This window comes from Panthera onca, chromosome D1 (genome assembly GCF_046562875.1).
Source record: "Panthera onca isolate mPanOnc1 chromosome D1, mPanOnc1 haplotype 2, whole genome shotgun sequence".
NCBI lineage: Eukaryota > Metazoa > Chordata > Mammalia > Carnivora > Felidae > Panthera > Panthera onca.
Window position 1 is genome coordinate 2,051,805 of NC_138348.1, and position 19,284 is coordinate 2,071,088.

General features: G+C 67.9%; 1 protein-coding gene across 6 annotated transcripts in view; it reads left to right on the plus strand.

Annotated features, from left to right (window-relative positions):
* The window catches only part of KCNQ1 (potassium voltage-gated channel subfamily Q member 1), a 319,343-nt gene extending 302,058 nt beyond the window's left edge, over positions 1 to 17,285 (plus strand). For 2 of the 6 annotated variants that reach the window (XM_078433825.2, XM_078433822.2), the window contains one exon: positions 16,113 to 17,284. In XM_078433825.2, coding sequence (XP_078289951.1) covers positions 16,113 to 16,334 — 222 coding nt within the window. In that variant the 3' untranslated portion in view covers positions 16,335 to 17,284. Of the gene's footprint in view, positions 1 to 14,708; positions 14,778 to 16,112 lie in introns of all 6 variants that reach the window. The other 4 variants (XR_013550302.2, XM_078433824.2, XM_078433821.2 and 1 more) reach the window with 4 other exon arrangements.
* The last annotated feature ends 1,999 nt before the right edge of the window (positions 17,286 to 19,284 follow it).

Below are 19,284 nucleotides of genomic sequence, written 5' to 3' on the forward strand. Positions count from 1 at the left end.
GCTGAAGGGCTGCGTCTGGGGTCGAATTAGGGATGGGGGATATAGCACCCTCGGGAGCTCTTCAAGTGGCCTCGCTTGCTGACGGTGAGAAAACTCCCTAACGGAGGCAGGGAGCGATGGTGCGGGAGACTGGAAGATCTGACGATCTCCTCCTGGGGAGGAGGGGAAGGAGGAGGAAGAGGGCTTGGTCAGCAGAGGGCAGGGGCTCAGAGGGGGAACGTGAGGGTGTGTTGCCAGGTCTGAGAAGAGCAGGAGAGCAGGTAAGGAGGCAGGCACTTCAAGCTACATGTTCAGACTGGAGCTGACAGGTCCCTGGACGGGAGCCGGGGGCTGGGGCTCGGTGGGAGGGGACAGCAATGAGAGAGAAGGGCTCACTGGTGGGGACGCCCTCCCCGCCTTTAACTCAGGCTGACAGAGGCACGGGGGCTTCTGCTGAGATATGACCCAAGTCATCCTTGGAGACCCAAGGATGGTCTCCGAGGCCCCTGGATCTGGGCACGAATGGGGAACCTGCAGGCTGTGACAGTGGGCCACCCAGGTCCTCCCAGAGGCCTGCAGACCACACCCGGTCTGGCCAGTGTGGGTCCCCCCCACCCAGCCCCGGTGTCCCCAAGAGCTCTTCCTTCCGGCCTCAGGAGCAGGAAGGGCGGGCTGGGAGCCGCAGGCTGGGGCCTGAATTTCTCATCAGCTCCCAGGTCAGCCTAGGCCAGACGGGCCCCCAGCCAGCCCCCCACCTCCCTCCTGGGTGGACGCCTCCCCCACCCTTCCACTCACCTTCCGAGCATTGTGGGCTTTCCTGGGAACCCCCGCCACTCCGCTCCGGCCTCCCGAGGACACCCCGAATCTCTCCCCGCCAGTGCCCCGGCCCTGTGGCCACACACTTCAGGGTCAGAGCCGGGCTTCCTAAGGTCACGGCTTTGGTGTGGGGACTGGACTGAGGTGGGGACAAGAGTGCAGGGGGACAAAAGTGGCTCTGTCACTTTCACAGGGGCCGTGGGTGGCCCGGCCAGGGGGCCGTGAGGATGCGGAGAAGTCCCTTTCTTTTCCGTTTTGACCCGGCCCCCACGCAGACTCCTCTGCCGAGGGTGGGTGGACGCCCTGGGGTAGCACAGGGCCTCCCTTCCCCGCCACGGGCAGGTGGCATGTGGAGGGCCTGCCACCGGCCCCGGCCCCTCCTCCCTTCCCCAAATGGCGGGCGGCCCGTGGGCTTCCGGAGAAGCCAGCGGATTCGGGGCCCAAAAGCGACGGAACCGGGGCCAGTGCCTTGCAGTGCCCGCCCCGGGTAGGGTGGGACCCCGGAACCCCGGGGAACTCGACTAGGGGAGGCCCCTGTGTCCAGAGACGGTCTCTCTTGGCCTGGGGGGCCCCACCTTCGCCGCAGCCCTCCCGGTGTCCATCCAGGCTGGGGGAGGAGGGGGGAGGCAGAGCCTGAGAGCCAGGCCCCCCACCTGCCCCCGGGCTCCCCTCCCGGGACACCGCCCCAACCAGGAGCCCGGAACTCTGGGGATTTGTGCCCTCTCCCGGCACCTGTGTAAAGACCACCTTGATCCGTGGGTCACCCGTGCCGCAGGATGGGCCCCCGGGCACGGCCACGACATTCTGGGTCTGCCCTGGGCCCCTGCCCTCCCGGCCATGGCACTTTGTCATCCATCAGTGACTGTAAATGACTTGACCACCACCTGCCCCCCGTGACCGGGACGAGACTGCAGGGCAGGGGGCCGAGAGACTGGCCCAGGCCCCGGACGGGCAGACCCACCCCTCCACCGCCTCTCAGAGCGCCCCTCCCACGCGTGGCTAACAGAGGCCACGACAAAAGCCAGGAGAGGTGACCGAAGGCCAGGGCCCGTGCTGGCAGGTGGTGGGGTCGGGCTGTTGACCAGGCGGTCGGCCACACCCAGCCAGCAGAACGGGGGAGCCAGCGAGAACCCCAAGGGCAGGGACCCAACGGGGACGGGGGGGAGGGCCGGGAACGTCCGCCTGCCTGGGAAGGAGGGGTGCTGGGAGCAGAGAGGGCGCGGGACCGGCCAATTCTGTCCAGATGGGGCTGGAGCACTCGGGGCCTGGCCTAGAGCCCCGGCAACTTCCTGCCCGCCCACCCTGCTCCCCACCTCCTCACCCGCTTCCCAGAGAGTCGGTCTCGGTGGGGGGTGGGGGGAGGGGTTGCAGCAACACCCTGTTTAGCCACGGGGAGCGTGGCCAGGGCCTGGGTGGCCGGGGCGGTGGAGACAGAGCCTCGGGTCCGCCCCCACACATGACACCGAGCACCTGCTGTGCCTGGCTGTGGCCAGGTGACAGCACAGGCCTCCCCGGGGCCACACGTCCCCGGGAGGTGGGTCCCGGGGAGGCGCCCAGACCCGGCGAGGTGGGAACCACCCCAAGCTGAGCCGTGAAGGGTGAGGGACTTGGAGGGGGGCAGTGGGCAGAGCGCGGGCAAGGCACAGGGCAGGGTGCCGGGCACAGCACCGAGGTGCCAGGGAGGGGGCGGTTGGGGGGGCGGAGAGGATAGGCGAGCCTGGAGGGCCCCTCGCTGTTCTGATGGCCGGAGGACCAGAAGTTGCTGTGGGAGGCCTCGGAGAACTGTCTGTGCGCTCCCGCCCCAGCCCAAGCCTCCCAGAGGCCCATCGGCCCGTTCTGCCGGGGCTTGGGATCGTGCTTCGTGGAGGGATCTGCCCCAACACCCAGACAGAGCGAGCATGCTGGGCTTACCTATGAGATACTGAGCTCCCCGTCCCGAGGGCTGTGCAAGAGGCGGACAGTGTCGGGCAGAGGAAGGGCAGGCTGAGGGGGCTTCTGGCTCAGGGCCCTGGGCCTCACGAGCCAGGAGGGAACAGCCTTGGGAGGGCGTTGTCACTTCCACGACGTGGGGAAGGCACACCCCAAGCTCCCAGCAAGGCCTCACATTCCGGGCAGGACACTGGGCTTGAGCCCACAGGGGAGGAAACCCCTGTGACTTCCCTAGGAAGGCAGGTTCCGGAAGGGGGCTCCGGCCCTGCCGTCGGGCACGTCCCACACCTCCCTCCCCACAGGCTCTTGCAGGTGCCAGGAGAGGGGCTGGATGCCAGATTCCAGGCCCGGCCACCCCGGCCCCCATCTGGGACCCCAGCCCAGAGCCCTCGGGCCCAGCCTGCAACCTGGTTCCAGCCTCAGGGGGCGGCGAATTCAGGGAATCCTGTCCTAGGAGCTTGAGCAGGAAGTGGGGGTGGGGGAGCAGCCGCGGGCTGGGTCCCAGCCCAGGGGCCCGGGGGCCGGGGGGCCGGGGGGCCGGGGGGCCAGGGGCTGCCTGCCCGTCTAGTTCAGCCACAGCTGCAGCCTGCGCCGGGCTGCTGAGTCATGGGGCTGCTGTCTCCGGGCCAGGACCAAGGCGGGAGAGGCAGTGAGACCGGACACCCCGGCACCTCGAGAGCAGGCAGGGCCCCCGGGGACCGCGGGGGGCCGGTCTGTACCTTAGCCCTCCCGCACCCCCGTCCCGGCCGCCACCCCTGAGTCCTGCAGGTGCCGGCTCCCAGCTTTCACCCGCGGCCGGTGTGGCCCTCGGCACAGCTCTGGCGGAAGCTCGTGTGTGTGCACCATGCACGCACCCACGCACACACGCGTGCATGAACACACACGCGGGCCGAGCCCCTCAGCCCCTCTGTTGGTCACCCTCCCTGGAGCCGACCTGAACAGTCCCGGCCCCTGGTGGCCCCTTCTGCACGAGTCTTCACGAAGCACCTACCATGCGCCCGGCCCTGGCCTAGCAGCTGCGACGAGCCCCGCCCTCAAGGAGCTGACCATCTGCAGTGGACAGAGACACAAAAGGAGACGGGGCGGCAAAACGGTGATAGGGGCCAAGGACAGGGCAGCGGATAGGTCACGGGCCTGCCGGGATGGGGGTGGTACCTGAGAGGGGCACTTATGTAAATGCTTAAAGGACGGCAGAGGCAGCCTGAAGCTCACAGAGCGGAGAGCCTGCCTCACGGGCAGCAGGTGCAAAGGCCCCGTGGCAGGGCTGAGCCTGCACGGAAGGCCCATAAGACAGAGCCGATCAAGCAGGGGCAGCAAGGAAGACGTGCCTGGATTGTGATGGGCATCAGGGCCACGACGGTGACCCTGGCCTTGGCGCTGAGGGCGTGGGGAGCCCTTATATTAAGCCCTTCTCCTGAGGTCTTAGAGTGGCTATGGGGCCGCAGGTGAGAGGCGGCCGTGGCATGCGGCGGGTTGCTGGTGGCTCAGCCCAGGGCAACGGCTATGGCGGGCAGGAAGGAGGCTCAGATTCGAGATGGATTTGCTGGGCCCTGAATATGTCCAGCCTTGACCACGCTGGTGCCTCTGGGGTTGGTTCACATGAGAGATCCGAGAGCAAGGAGCCGGGAGGCCCCGGGATCTCTGACCTGACCCTTTACCTAAGCAGGGATCTCGGACAGGAGCGGCCTGGGAGAGACGTCGGGCCCAGAGAGGACTCACTGAGTCCCGGACGCCTTGACGTCTTGCAGAGGCGGCCCAGCAGGCAGGAGGCCTGTGTGCGGTGCTGGACGCAGGTGCTGCCCGGCCTGGGCCCGGAGGACAGGGGACAGCACCTCCCAGGAGAGACGGGGGTGGGGGCTGTGGCCACGGGGCAAAGTCAAGGGAGGGCTTCGTTCGTTTTGCCGTTCGTGATGGGGAGTCTGCTGGTGGAGGGAGGGGCATGCCGGTGACCTGGGGAGAGGGGAGAGAGCTAAGCTGGCTGGTGTTGTCCGCGGGGCGGCCTCGGACAGCGGCTGGACAGCCCGAGGACAGGCCAGGGCAGAGGACCCCTCTCCCCCGGGTCCTCGAGATGCAGACGGAGAAGGGCACGCAGAGCTCTGGGGGAGGCGGCAGACCGTGGGAGGTGAGTGGGCCAGCAGGGTGCGAGCCGGCAGCGTTCTGGGGGACCCCCGGGCCTGATGCGGGCGGACTGTCCCGGGTCTGCAGCGGCCGGGGAGCAGGGGACACAGCGTGTGGCTTAGCCAAGCGGCCAGGGGGACAGGTGTCGGGCAGAAGCGATCCTTCCTGGTGGCAAGGGGGTGGGGAAGGTGAGAGACGGCCGAAGGACACAAAGTGCTCTGTCGGGGGCCAGTGGTCTCTGGGGTCGAGGGCATGTCGGGGGCGGGGTCACAGGAGGCCCACCCCACCTGCGGGGCAGCCCAGTCCCCAGAATAAAGGAGGAAGAAGCCTTTAGCAAGAGGGGAGGGTCATCCCTCAAGGCTTGACTGTGAGCCCCGGGCCAAGGAGGGGCCAGTGGGAGCAGGAAGGCAGGTGCAGGGGCCACGTGGAAGGGCCACTGCAGAGCACAGCCTTGGCCACGGCCCCCAGAAGGCCACTTCCCGGAGCAGAGCCCACCGGCCACGTGACTCTCCCAGAGCCCCACCAACAGGCTCCCTGCGTGGCCGCCCCCAGGAGCAGGCTCCGTGGACACGTTTCCACAAGACAGCCCCAAGACCTGTGTGGAATAAAAACAAGCGAGTGGAGAGCCCCAGCGTCTCCCGTTACCATTAATGCTAAGACCTGCCGCGGAGGGAGTCTGTCCACGTGCGCCCGTCGGTGCCTTCGAGTACAGCCGCAGGGGGAAAAGCCGGGTGACCTGGGAGGGGAGAGGAGCCGGGGTGAGGCGGCCGGTCCAAGGGGACAACTCTCTGAAACGTCTTGGCGTTTGGGGGCAGCACTTAGACCACACGCACCTTGCAAGCGGGCCGGCTGGAAAACGAGACCACAAGAACCCCCAGCCGGGCCGGGCCGTGGACTGGGGAGGGGGCTCGGCCGGCGGGGCCGGGCAGGTGGGGTTGGGTGCACGGGCCCCAGCCTGTGGGCCCAGGCTGAGCGGGGACAGGGAGCGCGGCCTGAGAGAGGGGGGCAGAGAGAACGCTCTGGGCCGTGGGTGTGGCCGGAGCTGGGGGACAGGGAACTGGTCAGAGGCAGCTGTGAGGTGCTGGGAACCTGGGGGACACCCTGGGGCCTTCTCCTTCTTTCATGGGCCTGAGGGACTGTCCAGGGGAGCCAGGCCCTGCCCCCCAGGAGACCCAAGCACATGCACGGGACCTCCATTGTCAGACGGGCCCCTTCAGCTGCCCCATGCAGCTGTCCCCTCCCCGTTGGGCCCAGAGTCAGCCGGCCGGTGAGGGGTCACGGATGGCCTGTCCCTGCTTTCAGGGAGGCAGATGTTGAGGAAGCCAACAATGCCAGCGGCGCCCGGGGCAGAAGAAGGAGAAGGATCTGATCTGTGGGCTCTGCGGAGGGGTGGACTATTCCAGGAAGTGGGACCGGCTGGTGCAAAGGTCCTGAGGCAGGGAGGGTTGTGGCACATCCAAGGAACCGGAAGAAGCCAGCCTGGGGCATGAAGGGGCAGTGACTGAGGTGGGACACAGGGCCCAGACCGTGAGGGGCCCTGTGGCCAAGGCGGGGCCGTGTCTCCATTCCGAGGGCAGTAGGGAGACCTCCAGGGGCTGCGCTTAGGGCCAAGACGGGCTGTGAGGACGGAGGCGAGGCCTGTTGGCCATGGAGAGCAGCAGGGAGGGTGAGCCGAGCCTGGAGGGGGCACCGCTAGGTGGCCCGGAGGCTGGCGGGCTTAGGGCTCCCGTACGCCAGGCCCCGGCCGAGGGCCCCCCCCCCCGGGTGGGGGTGTGGGGGTGGCCAGGCCTGACCAGAAGCGGCCGGTGGCAGAAAGCACACGGCCAGCACAGCCACCGGCAGCCCCTGCCCACCTGCCAGCCGTCGCCGGGCGGGCTATCACCCTCCCGCCGGCCTGGGGTCCGGCCGAGGCACCCCGCCCCCCCGCCCCGCCGCTGGCTCCAGGTACGAAGTGTCCTGCCCGGCGTCCCCCTGGCTTCCTGGACTCTGGGGCTCGTCAGAGGGGCAGCGCAGGGGGGAGGCGGGGGAGAATCAAACGCAGGTGGGGCGTTTGCACCGCCAACATAAACACGGCCTCTCGCTTCCAGCCCCCGTTTCCAGCCTGCCCTACATTCCCGCTGGCCCGGCCCCCGAGCAGGGCGGCTCTGTCGGCCCGGCCCAGGGCTGCCGGACGTGGGCAGGGCGGGCGGCGGCCCCTGCTTGGCCTCCGCTGCCGGGACCCCCCGGAGGCCCCGCTAGGGGCTGGCCGGCCCGGCAGGGAGGCCCGAGCCCCACCCGGGGTCTCCCCCAGCCCACCGCCCAGGCCCCCCTTCCGGGTCCCCCTGACTCTGCCCCGACCCCCCCCCCCCCCGCGCCGGGAGCCTTCTCCTCCCTGAAGCGTTGCTGTAAGCCGGCCGCGGAGGCCTCAGTGGGGCTTGCTGGGGCCGTGGATGTGTCGTCCCCGACGAAGGCGCGGGGGGAGGGCAGGGGACTGCGTGTCCGGGAGGACGGACTGTGTCGACGAACAGCACAGCGCACACAAACTCTGCAGGGCTTTTCGTCCGGGGGGGGGGGGGGGGGGAGGGGGGACAGGAAGTAAAACCCATGAGAAACAGGCCGGTGGTGTGGGCATGAGCTTTGGAGGAAAGGAAAGGTAGACGGGGGCCGGGGCCTGGGGGGCAGCTCTCTGCATGCAGGACAGAACCCAGGGAGGCTTCGTGGAGGAGATGGCAGAACGGGGACGAGCTGAGGGCACGAGCCACGTGGGGTCCCAGGAGGATGTTCCTCACGGCCAGGAGGGAGGGGGCGGGAGCGGGGCCAGACAGGGGGCTCCGAGGCCGGGGCCGGCAGGGCGGGCGATGGGCTCGGACCACACAGTGGGACAGAGGACAGGCTTCCCCCGGGTGGGAGCAGAAGAACGCATCCCTCGGGCCGCGGGGGCCAAGGGCAGAGCACGCTGGCCTTGTCCCGGTGAGCTGGTCCCCGCTCCCCTCGAGGCCTCTTCTGCTGGGCCCGGGGACGGAGCTTCCGAGGACGGAGCTCCACCTCCAGAAAGAACAGCCCTGCCACGTAGGAATGACCCAGAGCAAAGCGCGTTGTTAGGCCGCCATTATTAGGGTCTTCGCGCAGATGACAAGGTAGGTTGGGGCGTAACGAACATCGTGTATAAGAAGGTCTTCGTGCGCAGAGGGGAAAAGGAAGACCACTCAGTAAAGTTCGGTGAGTCGATAGGATCAGCACTGAAACCTTAGTTCAAACTAACTCCCATGCAAATCAAAGGTTTGCGGGTAAAGTACACATCCAAACAAGCGCCAGGAAGAAAGGGCCACCCAAATGTGCACAGAAATCTGGAAGCCGGAAAGGGGAAGAGGGATAACGCCCACTGCGTGAAAAAGCAAACAGATAAATAAGACTTTTGTACGGCAAGACGAAACATAATATTCACGACTGCCACAAACTGATTCACCACGCAAACGGCACACTAGGGAAAGCCGGTCGGGATGTACGTGTCAAAGGACAGACTTCCTTAATATACAAAGAGCGCTTACAAATCAATGACAATGGAAAGGCCTGAGAGCAGTAGCGGCAGTGCTCCTGGCCCCTGCTCCAGAGACAGAGCAAGCCCTGGGTTTGGGGGACCTCTGTCCCTCCTGCCTGGCACTGGGGCCCCCAGAGAATGTCAGGGGGCCTCGTTCGCTCAGCCAGCAGTATTTGTGAGGCACCGACTTTATCCCACGTGTATCTACCCGGCACCTACTACCTGCCAGGCTCTGGGAGACCCTCTGGGGATACAACAGTGACAGCGTGGTCGAAGGCCCGGCCTCGGGAGCCTTCGGTTGGTGGAAGGGGCCACGAGGAAGTAAACCAACACACTAGGACATTTTGCGGAGGGGAGAGAGGTGTAGACGGAACTGTGAGCAGTGAGATCAGGAGGCTCCTGGCTGGAAAGGTCGGGGAAGTCTGCTCTCAACATTGGAGCTGAGGTTATACGACGTGGTGGCAGAGCGAATAGCACGTTCAAAGGCCCTGGGGCAGGACCAACAGGGGCGTATGTGCTCAGGGTCTGAGAGAAGAGGATCAGGGAGGACTGGGTGAGGGGGCTGCGGAAGATTTGCTTTCACTCCGGGAATTCCGCGGACTGGCTATGACAGTCCCATCCAGCGACGCGGCCGGCCAGGCTGGGGCGTCGGAGAAGGAGAGGCCGGGGGTTGGATTCAGGGCCCCAGCGGGTGGGAGGTACTGAGTGCTGTACTGTGTGAATGTCTGAGCTGGGAGGACAGGGCGGGGGGCAGGCTGGAGCCCGGGTGCCCTCTGGGACCCTGCTGGGCCGAGACCCCGTGAGACCCGTGTGCCGGCGGAGGCGAGGTCCTGGAGTCCCGGCGGGGAGCACGGAGCTGGGGCCTGGAGTTGGGGGTGTCTGTGCAGAGGGACGCCCTAGGGCTGGGTGTGCAGGGTTGCGCCATGATCCTGAGGCCCCCGTCGGCGGACGGCCCGGAGCCCGGCGGTGCTGGGGGTCCCCCCTTCTCCCGCCCCCAGGCAAGCACGTGTCTGTGGGCGGGGAGAAGGACTTTCTCAGAGGCAGGCGACCCGTGCTCCTGCGGCGTGCTCAGCGAGGGCCAGCCAGGCCCAGGCAGGCCTCCGGAAGGGGCCTGGGGAGTGGCCCCGACCAGGCCCTCACCGTCCGGTCACGGTACGCCAAGGACCCGGCCGAGACCCGGCTCAGGCCACCTGCCTCCTCCTTGTGCGCGGCCTCCTCCATCCGCCCTGCAGCGCGAACGGCACAGCAGGCGACGCGAGGGACGGGCTGGGACAGGGGCCCTGGTCCGCGGCCTCCAAAACACTCACCTTAGCAAAGTGCCCACCCATCGAGCCCCCGGTGACACCGGTGCTGGGGCCGAGACGCAGTGGCTGCCGTGTCTCCTGCCTCTCTGGGCCGGTGTTCGCCCAAGCAGAAGGCCTGGGAGACGGCGGGAGGACACGACGCGTGTTGGTGGCCACGAGTCCCTGTTGGAAGACACCTGGCACCTCGCAGAGCCCCCCGCCGAGTGGGGCCCCTGCTGCTCACCCCCTGTGTCGCGCTGTCCCAGCAGCACCGCCAGCTGTGGCCCGGCGCTCACCTCCTTGGCACGTGCAAAGGCCCAGGGGCCTCGAGGTCCCGCTAGACACACTCACACCCTCGGCAGCTCAGGGCACGATTTGGTGGGTGGAGAAGTGTGTAAAATCACACCCGAGCGGCCCACGCATCCCCCGACACAGTCTCCCGTGCTCCGTAAAGCCCGGTGTGGGTGTGCGTGCACGCGCGTGTGCACACACACGCGCCGACCCGCCTGCGCCGGAATCCTGGCTCAGCCTCAGTCCGCACAGCACACGTGCACGCCTGAACACGCGCTCCCAGGAATCACTGGTCACGAGGCAGCGGGACCCTTCGTCGGAGTTCAGCGGGTGCCGGGCCCTGGTTCCGGGGTCCCGAGCGTGAACCCTTTCAATCCCTGCAGCTTCCCGCCGAGGGGGCTTGTGCCATCGCCCGGAGAAGCGGGCTCAGGCAGCGACCCACCCCAGCCCGCCGCGCTGGGACCCGAACCCAGGCGGCCTGTCCGGTGCCCGGCCCTCCCCTTGCTCCCGGACCCCGCGCTTATGCGGCACACCTGTATGCACACAGCCACCCCCACCCCCACCCCCGGCCTCCCGCGGCTCCCCTGCACGCCCCCCGGGGCGGCTGGGTGCACGCCCGCTGGCCGCAGGGCGGAAAGGCCCAGCCGAGCGGCTGCCCCGGGGACTGGCAGTAAACCCCAGCAGCTAGAAACACGGTCGGTCTTCCTCCAAGAGCGAAAGCACTAAAACAAAGCCATAAACGCAATTACACCGTCTCCTGCCATAAATTAGGACGTTACGAAGCGCTGTGATCTATTCGCACTCATACCCAGCTCCGTAAGACGGCCCGGCCCCACGGGCCCTCCCGAAAGGGTGATTTACGGGTGCTGTTGTCAGCGGCTTGCCGTGGGGGAGGGGGCTCCCGAGCCCCGAGGAGTCGGGGGCCCAGCGCAGGCCACATGCGCGCTCGGGGCCGGCCGGGCCGCCCGCCGGGCAGGGACACCTCGCACCTCCCCCCTTCCCCTTGGCCCGAGGGTCCCCGGGGGGCTGGGCCCCGTAGCACCCGTCACGTTGATCATGCCAGCGTTCACCGGAGCCCCCCAGCGCTGGCGAGGAAGGGCGGGGGTCCCAGGCGCGTGGAGCCTGATTCTGATGAGCGACACAAACCCACACTGGGCGTCTCGGGGGAAAGAGGTTAGGCGCTGCTCAGGGGGATCGGGAGGGCGGCGAGCTCGGTCGGTGATGTTGGTAAGACCTAACAGTGGGAGTGGCTGGTGCAGACAGCAGGAGCGTCCCCGACGCAGGCCACCATGTTTACGGACCGGCCCGGAGGTCTGGAGTGGACTGAATAAAGAGGGAAGAAGGAGGGGAGGCCAGAAAGCCAAGGGGGACGTGCCGGGGGACCACAGCAGGGACGCGGCTTCTGGGACTGAGGTGGAGCTCGTTGCAGGGGAGAGCTGGCTGACAGGCTACTGCAATCGTCCCAGCCAGGGAGCACGGCGGCCTAGCCTGGGCTGGGCCGTGGCAGGGGAGGGGGGGGTAGGGCTCTCCCCGGCTCCACCGACAGAGACGACGCTGAGCCCGATGCCGAGATTTGCAACCTTCTCCTGAGGCGAGGAAACCGCGGAAGGGACGGGCCGGGCCCAGACAGGTGGAAAGGCCCAGATGGGAGTGCAGGACGCCGTGCGCTCGCAGTGTGCACGTGCCGGTGTGTGTCCCCCGCCCGAGCCTGGCGCGCTCCAGATCCAGAGGGCAGCGGACCACGTCTGTCGCATCAGGGGGCCCTCCTGCTGGCACAGTCAGTGGGGAGAGCTCTGGGCAGGCAGACCCCAACACCTCCGCGTGGACACGGGTGCCCGGCATGTGCGGGAGGGCACAGGGGGCAAAAGTCATAGGTCCCCGTGACCCCCGCCGCCCTCCCTGACCAGGCAGCGGCTTTCTGAGCGAGGGCCAGGGGCCACGCCCACAGGAGCAGGGCACAGGCGTGGCAGTCTACAGGGATAGAGGCCCCGAAAGTCCCGGAGTGGGGACGGGACCACCTGCTCGGTGGCCCCACGGCCCCAGGTGGGGTGTCACCCCCTCGGTCCTTCCTGCGTCCAGCAGGGCCCGTGGTCCCGCTCGGCGTGGCCGGGCTGTGTCATAGGGCGGGCCGGTCGGCATTCACTCCTCAGACCCCGTGTCCCACCCTGTGTTGGGGGCTTCGCATGAGCTCTGTGTGTTTGGAAGGGGTGGCGGGAGACTCTGGGGTGAGACTTTGGGGTGCTGCTGGGGCCCCGGGGCCCTGGACAGGCAAGGCGGGCTTCTGCCCTGAGCTTTCCAGCACAGGGCTCCCTCCTGGCTGGGGGAAGCTACCCCTACCCCGAGTCCCTCCTAGCCCTGCCCCCAGCTGTGGGCCACCACACCCCTTCCTCCAGGAAGCCTCCAGGGACTCGAGGTGCACCTGGACCGCAGCCGCTTCGCCGTCTAATGGGCTCGGCAGTGGTGGGGCCGGGAGAACGGGGACCGTGCAGGTGTCTCAGGTCTGCAGCCGGGGGGGGGGAGGGGAGAAGACGGCCGGCAGCAGCCCCAGGGCCCCCACGTTCCTTGGGCCTTCACTCCCGCACCTCCCTGGTATCTGTGACATGGGAGGGGGAGAGCTGGGGGCCTGCAGGACGGACGGAGGGCAGGTGAAAGGTGAGGTTATGCAGACGGGCTGAGTCCTGGCAGCCATGTCCCCGTGCATGTCCCTGGCGTGTGAGCCAGCGTGGAGCCAGCCGGGGCCCCACACTCCTGCGTGCCTTGAGCCTCGGACCCCCAACTCCCTGCAGCCCACACGGGTCCTGGACAGTCTGCAAACAGGAGGGCCCAAGTGACCTTCGTCCCGGGACCCTACAGACGGCTCTCAGATGTCCCGAGAGCAGGTCCTGCCCCACCTTGAGACCCTGACCGCCCGTGGCCTCAGGGCACCGCGAGCTGCCTCCCAGAGCAGGGGGCTCCCTCCCTCGAGCCCCAGGCCTTGGTGTCCCCCCACCCCCCACCACCCCTTGGCTGTCTCCCACCAGTGCGGCCAGGGCCATCAGCAGATCTGGGGCTGGGATCAAGGCCAGGCAGGTTCTGCAAAAATTTCCCTTGAAAGACTCTTTTTCAAGATTTTCTTTTGAAAACAAATTCATAACCACATCACACAGGAACCCTGTCGCCTCGGGTTTGATCACCAGCCGCCCGGGGCCCTCTCGCTAGCTTTTACTCTAATTGCTTTTTGCTCCTGCGAGGGCCGCGTGCATCGTCTGCTGAGTGGAGACCAGGAACAAGGGCGCTTTTGTCGGCCTTAGTCTTTCAGTCCCTATCAGATTGCAAGGAAGGATGAGGTCCCAGATCCCCAAAACCCATCTGCCCCAGCGGCTCCGGGGCCCGAGCACGGCGGCCTTCCCCTGGGCACCCGCCAGGTGGACGCACCTCTGTGGCCCACGGCAGCTACCCCGGCCCTCTGAGTGCTCATCGCGTCACCTTCCACCGGGTAAGGGGACAAAGTCACCTGTGCCCAAGTGGAGAAGAGAGAGCGCAGGACAAGGCCACCTCAGGGACCGTCTCGCTGGGAAGTGACAGAGTCAGGCCCAAGGCCAGACAGGAGCTACCCGCCCGCCACCCCAGCTCGGGCCCTTCGGAGCCCACCGGCCCGGGCGAGTAAGGCCCCTGCCAAGGGGCTGCTGCATGAGTCCCGGGACCACCCTGATGCCCTGCCCCCAAGCACAAGAGTGTCGGACTCCCTCAGCCTTGAGGGGCAGGGCCTAGGGGCTGGGAAGTACAGGGCAGACTTGGGGTGCTCAGAGCCAGCAGCTGAGCCCAAGGTAGCCCTGGGGGCAGGGAGTGGCACCAAGGCCAGCCACTGAGCTCCAGGAGGGGCACGGCTCCGGGGGAAGGGGCCGGGAGGGCTCTGGAAGGCTTGGCCCCCCCTCCCCACCACCGTTCACCGCACCCCTGCCGGCCCCAGCACGGACCGCAGGACGGTGCCCAGGCGGCCAGGAGAGGCCCGGCCTCCCCCGCCCCTCCCGCATCCCTGCCACACCTCTGTTTCCTCTTTGCCCCAGAACACCCTGTAAAGGCTTCCGTACCCACATGCACACCTGGGGGCTTCGACAGATGTGCACGTGCTGTAGGGTGAAAGCTTATGAAACCACAGATTCTCTTCTGTAATGTACTTGGTCCTTTAATTAATGCCAAACCGATCGATACCCGAGCTGGGGCCAGTTAAGTGCCACTGGGCCACGCCCGGATGTGCCTTGTTCAAAGCCAGTGGTGTGCAGGCCTCGGGGAGCCCAGATGACTTCCCGTGGGCCTCCCAGGGCTCCCGCAGGTAGTGGAACTGAGGGGCCCCGGGGGTCTCGGGCCAGGGAGGGAGGTGGGGTTTGGCTGTGACGGCGAGCAAGCCCCCCCCCCGCCGCGTCGCCTCCTGTCTCGGTCACTGTGAGTGTCCACTCAGCCTTCTGAGCTCAGCCCAGACCCCTGCTCTCACCCCTTCCCAGGACCGGCTGCCTCTGCCCTGACCCCTCCCTGCCTGACATGCGTGTCTTCCCGGCACAGAAGCCCAGGGGTGGGGGCCGCAGGGGTGAAATGGGAGAGGCGGGGGTCCCGGCCGGTGGCCGTGAGCAAGTCGTCTTCTTGGGGCCTCGGTCAGTGGCCTCCAAATGGCTCTACAGAGAACGAGGGTGTTGGACGGTCATCTGGGGGGTGTTCGGGGGGTGGTTGAGCGGAGCGGCCCCAGGCCCCACCGCAGCTGAGCCAGAGAAGCCCCACTCCCCTTCCCCTTCCCTCTACAGCCGGGGCTCCGGCACCAGATTTATCCGGGAGAAGAGGAGATCAGGCCCCTGTCCGGGGACCTTACGCAGGTTACGTCTCAGACCCAGCTCCATCTGAGGGAGGCACCGGCCTCAGCCCCACAGAGCCGGGAGACGGGTCACCCGGGTTTTGCCTCTGGGGAAAGGGCAGGGCCCCTCCCACAGCCCTTCTGATGGAGGGGGGCTGCTGCTGGGACGGGGGTTTCTCCTTCTGGCCCCCGTCTTGGCCTACCTGGTACAGGGTCTCAGGTGAAGGGACTCCTTCAGCTCCTCAGGAGGGACCCCGTCTGCATCTTGTTTCGACCATCCCCTCCCTCCCCTGCCCTCCCCTCCAGCTCCGGGTCTAGGGTGGGCAGGAGGGGGGCGGGCCGCCCTGGGGACCAGCTCCTGGGTCTCCAGCCCTCGGGGGTTTAAGGCCACTTCGCCCCGCAGCCATCTTCCCCGGGGCCGGCCAGCCAGCACCCGGCTCTGCCCGGTCCCGGGGAAGTGGGCCCCGGGCGGCCCAGGACGGAGCCCTCAGGTAGAACTGCGCTCCTCCTCTCCCGTCCCCACCGCTCCCGGTGCTCCCGGTGCTCCCGGTACCCCAGGCAGCGGAAGGAAGGCCTGATTTCTTCTCTGATGGAGCACCGGGAAGGAATCACCCTCAAGGGCACCGTGACCCCAGACCCTGGCCCACACCCGGACCCCACGGGCCCACGGCTCACCGGCTCGGCACGCCTCCTGGCCTACTCCCTGCGGGCAGGACCCAACCCAGGGCCCACCGGGACTCCCTGCGCCGCCCCAGCCTGGCCCCCGACCCTGCACTCCTGGCTGGCTACCCAGCAGCCCCTGCCGGGGAAGCGCTCGCTGGCCCCGGGCCGTGCTGCGCCCGCATTCGCTTCCGGTTTCATGGGGTGGCCCTGTCTTGTCCACCAGGGGCAGCCCCAGTGCCCAGAGCAGAACAGACTACTGAAACAGAGCGTCGGGCCACGTGGCCAGAAAGAGCGCCGGGGACCCTGGCCTGACCCCTGGGGGGGTCGGTGCACACGGGGTCCTGATCTTCTGGCTCAGCAGGAAGACGGTGGTGCCGTCGGTAGGGGGGCAGAGGGGTCAGGCGGAGGGCGGACCCCACCCCGTGACCCTCGAGCCCCTCCCAGGGCTCCACTTTCTGGAGAAGGGGCGGGAGGGGCCTCTTGCACAAGTGCAGACACACGCGCGGGGGCGGGGGGGGGGGGGGGGCCCGGACACACGTGGGCTCGTTCCGCGCGCACACGGGCATGACCGGGGCCCGGGCGCATTTGCACGAAGGCACCTCCCGCCCCCGGGCTTCTCGGAGCCCGGGGCCCCGAGGCCACGTGCACACCTGGGCTGCCCCCACCGGCCTCACCTCTGCTCCCGTCTCCACAGGTGGCGCAGCTGGACCAGAGGCTGGTGCTCATCACGGACATGCTTCAGCAGCTGCTGTCCCTGCACCACGGCGGCCCCCCGGGGAGCCGCCCCCCCAGCGGCGGCGGGGCTCAGGTGCAGCCCTGCGGCCCCACCAACCCTGAGCTCTTCCTGCCGGGCAACGCCCTGCCCACCTACGAGCAGCTGACTGTGCCCCGCAGGGGCCCCGAGGAGGGGTCCTGATGGGGGCTCGGGGCCCCAGGCCTTCGAGGGAAGGCCCGGAGGAGCCCCGGGCGGCCGGGCCCACCTCCCACCCAGCAGCGGCCCCCTGGGTCACCGGCCCCTCCCTCGCAGGCCCCAGACCCCCGCCGTGAGCCACGCTGCCCCGAGAGCCTGCTCTTAAAGGGTCCCTGAGGCCGCCTCTCCCCAGCCAGCGGGTACTAGAACTTGGCTGGGTTCGGGGGCCCCTCTCGGCTCTGAGACCATACCGTGGACCCCACATCACTCGTGTGGCAGTTGGGACACAGTGGCAGGGCTCAGGCTGGACACCCGAGGCACTGGGTCCATCCCACGAACGGCCAAGAGACAGCACAGGGAGTGCAGGCCCACCCTGGTAGGCCCTAGGGGGCTTCCTGAGAGGAGACAGAGGGGCAGCCTGGACAGGGTCTGGGGGTACCACACCCTCAGACTCGAACCCAGGACCCCTGGAGAAGGCAGGCAGGGCAGGGCAGGCCCAGCCCATGCCAACTCAAGGATGCCCATGACGGAGGCCCCGGAGCCCCGCTCAGCAGGCCCCAGGCCTGGGCCACGGCTTCCGGCAGGAGGGACCAGCCCACCGCGGTCCCCAGAGTGCTCCCCTGGGGGTGGAATGTCCCCCACTTTGGACTGGCAGCTTCTCCCGCTCACTCCCTGCCCCGCGTGCGGCCCCCGCCTCAGCTCCCCGCCAGGTCCGATCAGCTGGAAAGAGGCACAGAACCGTCGTGTCCCCTGGCCGGCTGCTGGGCGAGGAGTTGCGTGAGGCTGTCACGGTCCGAGCATGGGACAGGGGCTCCTCCCGGGCGTCACGTCTCACAGAAATCAGAATAATTTAAGGTGATTTGGAATCTGTGTTTTAATGAGTTTCACAGTATGATTTTGACTCTTAATTGTGACGCTTTTCCTAATAAACGTGGAGTCACGAAATCTGTCTGGGCCCTGCGCTCGCCTGGATTCCTGAGGGAGCGACCCATCCTTGGAACACGCCTGTCCTCCTGGGGAGCACCCTGGGCCCGTCTGCCCTGCCCCAGGGAAGGAGAAGAGGCCCGGAGCCAGCCCGCTGGCAGGAGGGTCCCTCCCAGTGACCCACAGGCACCTTGAGCCCAGGCCATTACTGCCCCGTCCCCATAGCCAGCACCGAGGTCAGCTTTGTCCACACCAGCTGAGCAGAGGGAAGGAAACATGGCCTGCCATCCAGGCCTTGCCCCTTTGCTGTTGGCACCTTTGCTGGAATGTTCTTCCCACCCTCACCTCCTTGTATTGAAATCGCTTCTTCGGTCCGGGGCCCAGCTCACAGCCCCCTCCTGCTCTCTCTGGAAGCCCCTCAAGGGAAGCAGCCCCTCCAGGCCTTGTGACTCCTCCAAGGGACAGGGGTGATGGGTGAGGTCATTGTCCTCAGACACGCACAGGGTTGGAGCTCAGGGACCGTGTCCTCCAGGCCCACGGCCCACACACCAGCTGTCATTTCTTGGGCCACAAGGCTTGGTGTGGACAGGACAGCGCCCAGCCCTCCCCTGCGCGCCTACCTGGGCCACCCCACCTCCCGGTCCAGCTGTCTTCGCCTCCTGCCCGGTGGACAGGATCCCCCCAGTCCCCTTACAGGTAGGTGCCCAGGTGGCTGCTAAATAGGAACTCGCGGTCTGTGTCACAGAGGAGGGGGCCAGTGTTGAGAGAGCTCGCAGAGGCTGTGGATCCCGTCAAAGGCTGCAGCCTTGGTTGGCATGGCTCCTGACTGGGGCTGTTGTGGGCACCTGGCGTGGCCAAGATGTGGTCACGGCCTGTCTCCCAGCAGCCCCTGAGCCCCTGGGGAAGGCAGGCACCTTGGTAGGACCCAACCCTCAATCCAGGCCTGGTCGGAGCTGTGGATGCGGGGGTGAGGGGGGCAGAGCCACCCAGGGGAACACTCGTCTGTCCCCCCCCCCCCCCCCCCCCAGGCAGACCGGCCCTGGGCCCAGCTGCACCACGGCAGTGGGCACGTCCGGGCCCACCCTCCCTTTAAGGAGGTCAAGGAGCAGAGACTGGATCCCCACGGCAGGGGGCGGGGTGCAGGGCCCCTGCACAGACATGCCTACCCCCCCTCCAGGCCTTGACTTCCCCATCAGTAACAAGGGGCTCCCTCGGGCCTGTCCAGAGTCAAGCAGGCTGGGGGCACGTGCCAGGGGAGCCCCAGCCCGCCCTCACCCCACCCCAGGGGCGCCCACGGCACTCTGCGTGGCCCCCCAAGCAGTCACCCTCGGCCGGGGTGGGGGGTGAGTCCGCTCCACACACCTGTTCCCCCATCGTCTGGGACGCCCGTGCCCTCCTGTTCTCCTTCCGGCGCCCACCCACGTTCCCAGGCCAGCAGGGCTGGGGGCGGCTGAGAGTCGGGTCTCTGGAAGCCGCTGGAGGCCAGCGTCGGGACAGGCGGCCCAGGTTTCCGATGGAGGGGAAGCTCGGGCCCCTGTGGGAAGGGAGGGCCCCGGGTCCCCGCCTTGCTGCGCCCCAATGGGCCGCTGCCCCCTGGGGGGCTCCCACCGTGGGGACTCGGCATCTGGCCTGACCAGCGCGGGCCAGGGCGGGGGAGGACAGGAGGGGCGGCGCAGGGCCCGTGGCCTCCCCCCCCCCCCACCACCCCTGCACCCACCGGGGGAGGGGCGGGAACAACAATTACTGGAAAGGCAAAAGCTGTTGTTTCCTTGTTGGGTAAACATTTGTGGAAACCCCAGGAAGCGGCCGGCTGGAGAGCAGGGCCCTCCGCGGCGCCCCAGGCCCCCCGGCCCCGGCACCCCGGCCCCCCGGCCCCCCGGCCCCCCGGCCCTCGGTGTGCTGTGGCGGGGCCGCCCATCTGGGCAGGGCACGGCCCCTGCACCCAGCCCGGCTTTGTTTTCCGTATTATCGACTGAACACAAAGTGCCTGAGTGCTTCACTCCTGGACGGGCCATTGCGGCCCTCTCGGGTG